The 11,801-nt window shown below is 38.1% G+C and overlaps 1 protein-coding gene across 1 annotated transcript in view; it reads right to left on the bottom strand.

The window, feature by feature from the left end:
- Positions 1–2,561: 2,561 nt before the first annotated feature.
- Positions 2,562–11,801, bottom strand: part of Klhl28 (kelch like family member 28) — a 34,669-nt gene continuing 25,429 nt past the window's right edge. The window contains exon 5 of the mRNA XM_055595526.1: positions 2,562–6,599. Within this exon, the coding sequence (XP_055451501.1) occupies positions 6,436–6,599 (164 nt within the window). The 3' untranslated portion in view covers positions 2,562–6,435. The remainder of the gene's footprint in view (positions 6,600–11,801) is intronic.

The following is an 11,801-nucleotide window of genomic DNA, read 5'->3' as shown; positions in this document are numbered from 1 at the left end:
TGCCCAAGAGTGGAGTAGCTAGTTCACATAGGTCCTTCTTCTCATTTTCTGAGGATCCTCCAAGCTGATTAATCACACTGGTTGTATTAATTTGCATTTCTACTGCAGTGGATAAGGGTTTCTTTTTTAAAAAATTTTTATCATTAGTTACATTTTATTAACTATGTATCCCAGCTGTATCCCGCTCCCTCATTCCCTCTCAGTCCTACCCTCCCTCCCTCATCTCCTCCCTGCCCCTTTCCAAGTCCACTGATTGGGGAGGACCCTCCTCCTGTTTCATCTGACCCTATTTTATCAGGTATCTTCAGGACTGACTGCAAAGTCCTCCTCTGTGGCCTAACAGGACTGCTCCTCCCTTGAGGGGTGGGGAGGTCAAAGAGACTGCCATTGAGTTCCTGTCAGAAATAGTCCCTGTTCCCCTTACTATGGGAAAACCAATTGGTTACTGAGCTACCGCAGACTACATCTGAGCAGAGGTTCTAAGTTATATCCATACATGGTCCTTGGTGGAGTATCAGTCTCAGAAAAGACCCCTGTGCCCAGATATATTTGGTCCTTGTGGAGCTCCTATCCTTTCCACGTCATACTAACTCCCCCTTCTTTCATATGATTCCCTGCACTCTGCCGAAGGTTTGGTTATGAATCTCAGCATCTGCTTTGATACACTGCTAGGCAGAGTCTTTCAGAGGCCTTCTGCAGTAGGCTCCTGTCCTGTTACTTGTTTTCTCCTACATCCAATACACCTCCCATTTGTCTTTCTGAGTGAGGATTGATCATTTTACCCCGGGTCCACTTTCTTATTTATCGTCTTTAGGTGTATAGATTTCATTATGTTTATCATATCTTATAGGTCTATATAAGTGAGTATATACCATGTGTGTCTTTCTCCTTCTGGGATACCTCACTCAGAATGATCTTTTCTAGATTCCACCATTTGCCTGCAAATTTCATGATTTCCTTGGTTTTGATTACTGAGTAGTATTCCATTGTGTAAAAGTACCACAATTTCTGTATCCATTCCTCCATTGATGGACATCTGGGTTGTTTCCAGGTTCTGATTATTACAAATAAGGCTACTACAAACATGGTTGAGCAACTGTCCTTGTTGTGTACTTGACCAAATTTTGGGTATATGCCTATGAGTGGTATAGCTGGATCTTGAGGAAGCACTATTCCTAATTGTCTGAGAAAGTGCCAGATTGACTTCCAAAGTAGTTTTACCAGTTTACATTCCCACCAATGTAGGCTGGAGAGATGGCTCAGTGGTAAAGAACACTGGCTGCTCTTCCACAGGACACGGGTTCAATTCACAGCACCCACATGGCAGCTCACAAATGTCTCTAACTCCTACCTCAGAGGATTAGACTATCTCACAGATGCAGGCAAAACACTGATGTACATAAAATAAAAATAAACTTTAAAAAATATTAGAGACTTGATTCTTGACAGCCATTCTGACTCGGATGAGGTAGTATCTCAATTTGCATTTCCCTAATGACCAGGAATACTGAGCACTTTTAAATTAGTCCCTCCCAATTGTCTATTCAATTTATTAGCCCCTTTGTTGATTGGTGGTTTTATTCCCTTGGTGTTTAATTTCTGCAGCTCTTTGTAAATTCTGGATAACAATCCCTTGTCTGAAGTGTTATAGTGGATAAAGATTTTTCTCCTATTTACTGGCTGCTGTGGGTTCTGCTAAGCTTCCTTTACTGTGTAGTTTCAACCAATTGTTTTGTCTCAGGAATGTGGATACTCCACTAATCAATCATCAAATGCTTTTTCTTTTGGTTTACATTAGGCAGCTTTGTTCTGTTATGTTGAATTTCTTTGCTTTTTGAAAAAAATTACAGAAAATATTAAATAATATATATATATATTTTAAATGAAGGGTAGAGAAAAACAATGAAAAACTTTACCACAGCCTTTCCAAATTAATCTGTTTGAATGACATGACAGCAGCAGATGCCAGAAGAGGAAAGTGAAAGGGACAGGTGAAGAGAGAGAAAGCCATAGTCACCGAGAAAGTAGCAGCATGACATGAGGGAGGGAGGGAAGGAGAAGATGGGAAGGACCAGGAAAGCAAGGAAAGCAGGGAGAGGGAAGGAAGGAGGAGGGAGTGAAAACTACAGCCTCTCTTAGGACAGTTGCCAGTGGGATGGATGGGGCCACACAGCTGGGAGTTTGCTGTGGGCCTCTGGATCCTGGGCCCGCCCTTTCCTGATTCATTTCTGGGGTATTCTCCTTTAGGGAGGCTCCTTTTTATCTCCTAGTGGACTTTTCTAGGACTTGGGAATAGTCCAACCGTGGAGCAAGTAGCAGACCCTCTCTAAAGGGGCTGGAGCGGACTGTTTTCCTGACCTAAATTCACCTGATAATCCTTCACTGGAATTACAGGCTTGTGGTGTGAAACTCCTGCACCTTATCTTGAGAGATATCCACCTATCTCACCTATGCACCCCCCCACCCATCCATGCATGAATGCATTTAAAAGAACTTAAGTGACGTAAGAGGTGAATGTGACAAAGATTAGTTCAGTTCATAATCATTACATAATACAAATATACATTGTTCAGTTTTATTTTACACTTTTCACATTAAATGAAACATAACTATAACCATTACAGAGCATTACCATAATAATATGCACAAAGAACTCTTAAAAAAAAAAAGAATACAATCTTCAACAAGTTAAATGCCACTTTACTATGTAAACAAAGATAAAAATAAAACCCTGATGCTAATAAGTATCTATTCAGAGGTAAAAGACAGGTACAAAAACATTTAAACATGAACCTTACTGACAACCAACTACACTCTTTGCAGCAGAGGACACCCACTGGTACTTTTTCTACAGTGCTTCAGAATCCTGTTAAAGTCACAGCCATCTCTGGTTCATGACACGGCACAACTCATAAGGCAAAGATAAGAGGCATTATCGTCCAGTTCTTTAATTTTACAGGTATATTAAGGCAAACTTGGAACTTTTTGCTTGGTAGTTTAAAGTAAGTGGGACTGTACATATGATATCTTGACAAAATTAAGTGTAGAAGACATGTGGATATGTAATATGAAAGACATGGGTGACAGTTTTTCTCTGCAGAGATGTAAACTGAATTCTTACTTGACCATATTCACACTAGTAATATTTGTAAACGTCTTCAATTTACAACATATTAAACTTATTTTTCAAATGTGAGTATCAACACTGAATTCAGTAAACTGGATGTAAAGATCTAATAGGTATCCAGCCACAGAATCCCTAACTAATTAAATCTTGTCTAATTAAAGGGCTGTTTACAGTGGGAAAGAAAGGGTTAATAGTGAAACAGGATGTTACCTTGACATGTCACATTGTCCTGTAACTCTGAACAGAAGGCTCGCAGAGGCTGCCATAAATTAATTGAATTTTAAGCAGTAATTTTATTGTAGAATCTGATTTTCAATACCAGGAACCCCACACTACAAGTGAAAAATAAAATAAAACCAAAAAACAGCATGTTTTCCTCAGTGTTACCAAGAGTCGCGATGTTCTAGACAATAGGGTTTGGTTGTGCTCTTTCCCAGCTTTGTTTTTCCTTCATAAGTACACCATCCAATTCTGAGAGACATGGAAATCTTTAAATATTAAAGAGCCAAACACTGCATCCACATTCCCTGAAAAAATTACAGAAGACGAATGACACTGTGATTGATCAGGTTTCTATTTCCCCTGTTGCTCTTTTTTAATATATTTCTGGGCAGTCTTAAATTTCTTTTAAGTTCTTCCTTGAAAAAAACCATATATTTTTACAACTATATACATATGTTTATATATAAAGTTATACATATATATATAGTTCTAAAAACATTAAAACTGGGGATCTGTAATCTAACATTCCATCCTTTTTAGTGTAAGAAACATAGAGCTTTATATTCACAACTCATCAGCAGTGTTCAGCTGAAACTTCTCATCTCTGTTTAAACCTGCCAGGTGTCAGGTCACACAGGAGCCCTGGTTATTATGAACAGGATTCCCTGAATAAGTGTATCTCTAAATTTCAGTGTTTTTTTTCCCCCTGCTTTCTGTTTTCATACTTTATTCATAAGAACATGATCCTACTGTTGCCCCAAATGTTTTGCATTTAGTTTTTAAGTCAGATAAAATATTTAGATAAAAAAAAATCAGTACATACTTTTGATCTAATTTGGCAAATGGCTATGGATTTGATATGATTTGCATACTGGAAACTATATGAGTAAAGTTCGGTTGAGACAGAATGACTGGAATAGATGTGTTTATATTTAAAGTAACTTTCCAGTCTTTCAAACTCACTTCTTCTGGGAGGAAGAGATTAACAGTAGTGTAACAGAATATATTTCACAATTTGATATAAACAAAAACTAAACTAAACTAAACTGGGCATATAAAGGTGAATATGTGCTGGAATCTACTTTAAATTGCTTTTCTTTACATAAGGTTTAGGCCAACCACAATAGTGCACCTTATTTCTATTCAACAAATTTATTCAAATCAATGAAAAAGTTATTGCTATGCATCATTATGATATTCAAACAAGCGACATAGAAAATATTCAGTAGATTTTATTAGCTTCTGTTGAGTTCTAAGTTAGAAGAGACTAAAAATCACTTGCAAGGCTACATAGTCTGTGCAAATATTTGTAAAGCATGGTGTTACTTTATGACTAAAGATGATTTTACGTAGTTTCATAATATATTCTCATATCTAAAACTGGTAGTTTCTGGAAGAACAGGAAAACTACAAATTGTCCAGCTATAGTTTTTGAATAATGACATATATGCTAACAGGTAAAGCTAGGCTTTATAACTGCAAATGGCTTCTTAACAATAGTTAGAATAGTATGGCACTTAAGAATGCAGGATGAGTTATTTTTTGTTTTTGTTTTTTTTTTTTTTAGGAAAAAATATTCACCAGTCTTGTAGAAGTTACAAAGAGAGAGAGAGAGAGAGAGAAGGTGAGGGGGAAAAAACAACCCAAAACAAAATTACTAAATATGAAAACGCAAGTACCAACATAGTAATAAACTGCAAGGTAATATGTTTAGGACTAACATATTTAGTAACCCATGCTAAATTAAGTTACCTATTTCTTTTAAATAAGCTGTCAGTGGCTGTAACAGTTTTGTTTTGAAAGATAGTTTCTTAAATCAAAGCAGAACCAAATTTAGAACCATTTATTCAAGTAAACATCGAGTTCCAGTTTTCCTCAGTAAGTTAAAAACACTCAGTTACCTAAGATATGAATGCAGTAACGCACACCTGCCTAGCATACTGTGCTTGGAGCGTATATTTCTGTGCTGAAGAGCATCTAATCTCTAGAGAAGAAAATAAAAAAGCATCATTCTTTAAGTCACCATTCAAAAACCATGGGAAGTATAACTCAAGCCATTCAGATCATGATGGATGTTAACACTAATGTAATCACTAACATTTTCCATATGCACAAATGAACCAAGCCAGTAAAAATGAAAACAATTATCAAAGTACATCATGCATCTCACACTGAACATCCAAATAACATCAGTTATAGCTTTGTTATACATCCTACAGTTAGCACCATTTTTATAGTTGAACACTGAAAATAAAATTAAGACATTAAAAACTAAGATTAAGAATATATAAAAAAATATGAATTAAGGGTGGTATTAAACACCTTTCAAATATATTTACATCAACTGTCAGAATCCTGCCTTGTAGCACTAAAGAATAACCCAAACTGACACAACTGGTTTTCTGTTCATGCTTATCAAAGCACAGATCAGGAACAAAGTTCACCCAGCACATACAGAAAAAGCATAAACAATAAATAAGCAATGTCTGAAAACAGGGCCCCAAATATGATAATTAACGCCATAGTTTTGCAACCTTAGCACACTATTAGCCCTGAAGTCATTTAGCAGAAGGAACGTGACTGACATGTTATTTACAATCCTTAAAAGTACCCAAAGTAAAAGCAGCCCTTTCCCAACAACCACGTGAAGCGCATGAATTTTCCTTCACCAATTACCACCCACACTGTACACATTTGATACAGTCCAGAGTCTGAGGCTTCTCTCATCTTAGTAAGTCAAATACAGATCAGGAAAGCAGAGCTCAAATTAGGAAACAAACCCAGAAAAGCAGCAAGGTTTCTTTACACGTAGAAACACAAAAACTAGTCTATCCCAGTCTCGGTGGAGAAAAGTGCACAATTCAATTGCTTAGGTCTTTTTTTTCCTCCCCACCCTTTTTTAAATTATTAATTCACTATATAATCAAGAGCAATTCAAACTACTTGTCAGTTCAAAGTGCCCAACAGAACTTTGAGTCTTCACAGCACTTCAAGTTGCAAAGAAAGGAGTGTGGCTTTCAGGTTCAGGGCACTGGGCATTCCTTCTTGTGGCACCACCAGGTGCGGTTTCCATGAGTTCACACTTGTCAAAGTGCAGTCAATCCAAAATTGCAGCGACAGTATATCATGCCAGCTGAATCCAGCCATGTATCTGAGATAGGGTCGTACTTCTGTACTGTGTTCAGGTAGGAAGACCCTGAGTGACCACCGACTACATAAAGGTAGTTATCTATCACTGCAGCACCAACTCCTATAACAGGCGGGGAGAAAAGAACAAACAGGTTAAGTTGAAGTAGATTATGTTTCATTGAGAATGAAATAATTTCTATCTTAATGCATTTTCAAAATTGATTTCAGTAATCTCCTATAATTATATAAGCAACACAGCATTTATAGGCTTACTAGAAAACAAACAAAACCCCTTAACAAGAGTCAGTTGCATTTACCTCTGCTCTCCAGCCCTCCTCTCCCTACATACAGGGAGGCACTTTCAAAATACGCTTTTAGTTTTTACAGGCAGTAATTGGACATGCTCACAGGGTACAGTGTGATACGGTACAATGATCAGATCAGGGTAACTGGCATGCATTAAAGTGTTATGAAGGAAGTATTTTTATAATGTATATTTGTATGTTTTTCTATAAATCATTTTATCTCTTCTTCAAATACATCTCACTATGTAACTTATGCCTTGCAAGGCCTTTCTTAGATATTACCATCTACAGTTCTAAAAATAGTAAGTCTATTGACATTTTTACAATTCTCATTGTGTTTATGGCTTTCCCTTTTGAGGGTGCCAAAGAAACCAAACTGAATACTTAAGTGGCTCATTGTGTTTTGTGCTGTTGATGTCCTTTGAGTGCTTATGGTTCTGTAGTTTTTTCAATCATAAAAACGTAAAAAGTCTACAGTATTTCCATTACTTAAAACTGCCCTTTAAATAACTCATTTGAGTTTGGGTTAAAAGATAACAACTTCTACTTATACCCAATAATGTATTTTTTCTTCCCTAGAAGCCCTAAAATCTGACCCTTTTTTGAGTGAACTATCCTCTTTGCAGAGGAAAGAATATTTGATAGTCAAACATAAGGATAGTGATATACAAATCAAATAAACAGCTGGGAAGAGGGTCAGGGAAGATGGCGGGTAAGAGACATATGATACTTCAGGGCATCCTCGAGAATCTGAAGACATCATTAGGTATGTGGTGTGGAAAAGCAAGGGAGGGAAATGGCAAGCAGCAGAAACCAGGTAAACTATAGGAGCACTGCAGATTTGTAAAAGAAAACCTACTAAGCAAACAGCAGGGAACAAGGAGGCTCCCCCAGTGAGAAAAGAAAGGGCCTGGAGGGTTCCATGTGTGCATTAGGTGACACACTGAAAAAATGAAGTCTGTGATGGCATTTCTAGCTTGGCATGGTGATGCATGCCCTTGATGCCAGCCCTCTGGAGGTAGAGCTTGGTAGAGCTCTGTGAAGCCGGCCTGTTCCTCAAGGCAGAATCACAAGGTGAGAACCTGCATTCTGTGACCTGTGCAGCACACATTCCACTGGTCCTATGGGTGGCAATCATCTTAGTAGAGGCCTCACACTCATACTTGGGCAAGGAAAGCAGACAACCTGCATTTCTACATCTCTAAACAACAAAGGCCTCACCTTTCCTCACTGAGTGAGTGACCACTTCAAGAACTCATTATGACTTGGACTAAGATTCATGGAAAGAGATCTACTTGACTCTAAGCGGAAGCCACACACAGTGGCCAGCTGAAAGTGAAGTCAGTAAAACTGTAGTAAGATGAGACAAAAGTTGTATGGGTATGAGAGAAGTGTCTAGAATAAAGAATCGCAAAGCCCTAGTACACAGATCAAACACAGCCCTGTGCTTTGTCTGTTGCTGCCAGAGACAGTGTTGGCTTGACTGATTTGTATAGTCTCAGAGGACCACAGCAAGTTGTACACATTTCCCATTCTAAACCCACACAAGCGGAGTGCCTCTGATAGGAAGAGCCATCCATCCAGGGTGTGTCCTAGGATTCATGTGGTGGGAGCAGTTCAGAGAGTGGAGCCAGCACTGGCACATTAACGGACTTTCCAGATAAACTCTGACAGGGCTCAGATGAAAACAGCCTTTGTATTCTAAACTGTCTAGCCTTTAGAGGGAAAAACTACCTTGTATCCTCCGTCTAGAAAACAGCAAAAGTGTGTGTGTAGTATGTGCATGGCGTATGTGTGTGAATACTGTGTATGTGTAGTGTGTGGAGTCCTGATGTATGGCATATGTGTGTATGTGGTGTGGTACATGTGTCAATGTGTGTGTATGTGATGCTCTATGTGCATGTGTGTTGTGGTGTATGTGCTGAATGAGTTTATGGTGTATATGTGTGGTATACATGTATGTTTTGTGGTATATGTGTGTATGTGTGTGGCATATATGGTTGGTGTACAGTGTATGTGTTATGTCTGTGGGTTCTGTGTGGTGTATGGTTATGTGGTGTGTGGTACATATTTGTATGTGTATGGTATATGTATGAGGTATGTGTGATGTGATTGTGCATGTATGTTTTCTCTGAAGAAAGAGATACTGATCGTTTCCCTCCTTCCCTTTTGTCTTTTCTTCTCTGTGTCTCCTTCCTTCTTCTCTGGATTGCTTGTCTCTATTTACTTTGCACTTTATTATTTTTTGTGTGTATGTATGTTATACAAATATGTGTAGGTATATGTGCACATGTAGAGGTTAGAGGTTGATGTCAGGTGTCTTCTATTGCTGTGAACTTTATTTTCTGAGACAGGTTTTCTCAATGAACCTGGAGCTTGCAGATTTGGGGGGATTGATTGGCTACTAAGCCTCTGGAGTCCTTCTGTCTTGACTTCCTAGTGCTGGGATTACAGACATTTGATGATATGTCCAGATTTCGTGTGTGTGGTAAGGTTAATGTTGTTTTTATGTATATTTCTCTCTGTGTGAGGAGCAGATGAGAGTTGGGTCCTCTGGAGCAGTGAGCTACAGATGGTTGTACACTGTCTAAAATAAGTGATGGAAACCACATTCGGAGACTCTGCTCAGGCAGCAAGTGGTCTTAACTGTTTCCCTCTAGTTCCATGAACCACATGGGCACTAGGATCCAAACCTAGATCCACACACTTGCTCGGCAAGCACTTTAACCACAAGCCATCTCTACAGCCTTATTATTTCTATGCCAACGTTTCGTCTTTTTCCTTTCTCAATTTCTTCCTTTCCAAACACCCCTCTTCATTATTTAATTTTTAATTATCATTACCTTCAGTAATTTTAAAACGTTTACTTTATCCTGTAGGTATCCTACGGACACCTAACATTTTTTTCTAACCTTCCTCATTAACCAGCCATATTTCCAACTCTTTTATATTACACTTAAACTCCTGAATTTTTTTTAGATTGCTTCTATTGCTGCTGACTACTATTTCTTCTCTGAGTGGTGATGGGATTATGATCCCAAGTAAAGGTTGCTAACTAAGACATCTATTTAAAAAAAAAAAAAAAACAACTGAAAGAGATATTTATCCCAACAAATGTGAAAATTACAACACAAACCATAATAATATAAAAAACCAAGACAATATGCATCCCCCAAAGATTATAATTCTTCAAGAACTGAATCCTAGGATATTAAGATGTCTGAAAGAATTTAAAAAAATCTAACTTAGAAATGAGCAATGAACAAAGTCAATTTTTATAAATAATCAGTTATCCCAAAGAGAATGCAAACAAATAAATGATATAAGGATGCCAAGACCTAGGCAAGAGGGCAACCTGGATGAGAAAATCAGCATGGAAATTGAGATTCTGAAAATAAACAGATGGAAGATAGTAGACGTGAAATAGTAGAAAGCACCACTAATAGCCAACATCAATCAGAAGAAGGAACATCATAGGGATAAGGACACAAGATCAATGAAATGCCACATCAGGTACGAGTGAAGAAAGAATTAGCAAGATGGCCAAAGATTTCAAGTCCTCTGGAACATGAGCAACAGACCAAACTAAACAATTTATGGGGTAGAAAGAAAACCTTTTCATAAAATGACAGTTGAAACTTACACAAATCTAAGGAAAGAGATAAGCATTTATTTATAAGCATTTAAAACCCCAAGTACACATGATTAGAAAAAAGTGTTTTCCCAGATACTCTAAATCTGTTAGAAGAAAAAGTGGGGAACAGCCTAGAACTCATTGGCACAGGAGACAACTTCCTGAACAGAACACCAACAGCACAGGCTCTAAGAGCAACAATTAATAAATGGGACCTTATGAAACTGAACAGCTTCTGTAAAGCAAAGGACACTGTCATCAAAACAAAACGCCTGCCTACAGATTGGGAAAGAATCTTCACTAACCCTATATCTGACAGAGGACTAATATCGAGTATATACAAAGAACTAAAGAAGCTGAAAAGCAGCAAACCAAGTAATCCAATTAAAAAATGGGGAACAGAGCTAAACAGAGAATTCTCGACAGAGGAATATCGAATGGCAGAGAAACACTTAAAGAAATGCTCATCCTCATTAGCCATCAGGGAAATGCAAATCAAAACGACCCTGAGATATCACCTTACACCCATCAGAATGGCCAAAATGAAAAACTCAAGGGACAACACATGCTGGAGAGGTTGTAGAGAAAGGGGAACCCTCCTCCACTGCTGGTGGGAATGTAAACTGGTACAACCACTCTGGAAATCTATCTGGCGCTTTCTAAGACAATTAGGAATAGTGCTTCCTCAAGACCCAGCTATACCACTGCTAGGTATATACCCAAAGTTTGCTCAAGTACACAAAAGGGATATTTGCTCAACCATGTTTATAGCAGCTTTATTTGTAATAGCCAGAACCTGGAAACAACCCAGATGTCCATCAACGGAGGAATGGATACAGAAATTGTGGTATTTTTACACAATGGAATACTACTCAGCAATCAAAAAGGAGGAAATCATGAAATTTGCAGGCAAATGGTGGGACCTAGAAAAGATCATCCTGAGTGAAATATCCCAGAAGGAGAAAGACAAACACGGTATATTCTCACTTATATAGACCTATAAGATATAATAAACATAATGAAATCTGTACACCTAAAAAAGATAATTAAGAGAGTGGACATGGGGTAAGATGATCAATCCTCGTTTAGAATGACAGATGGGATGTGCATTGAAAGTATGACAGGAGTCTACTGAGCACATTGGAAAGACTCTAACTAGCAGTGTTTTCAAAGCAAAGACTCATGACCAAACCTTTGGCAGAGTACAGGGAATCATAAGAAAGAAGGGGAGTTAGTCTGATGAGGAAAGGATAGGAGCTCCACAAGGACCAAATATATCTGGGCACAGGGTCTTTTCTGAGACTGACATGCAACCAAGGACCATGTATGAATGTAACCTAGAACCTCTGCTCAGAGGTAGCCTGTGGTAGCTCAGTAACCAATT

Source organism: Psammomys obesus, unplaced genomic scaffold (genome assembly GCF_907164565.1).
Source record: "Psammomys obesus unplaced genomic scaffold, mPsaObe1.curated_primary_1811, whole genome shotgun sequence".
Lineage (NCBI taxonomy): Eukaryota > Metazoa > Chordata > Mammalia > Rodentia > Muridae > Psammomys > Psammomys obesus.
Note: the sequence above shows the minus strand (reverse complement) of the source record. Positions and strands in the feature narration are given on the sequence as shown.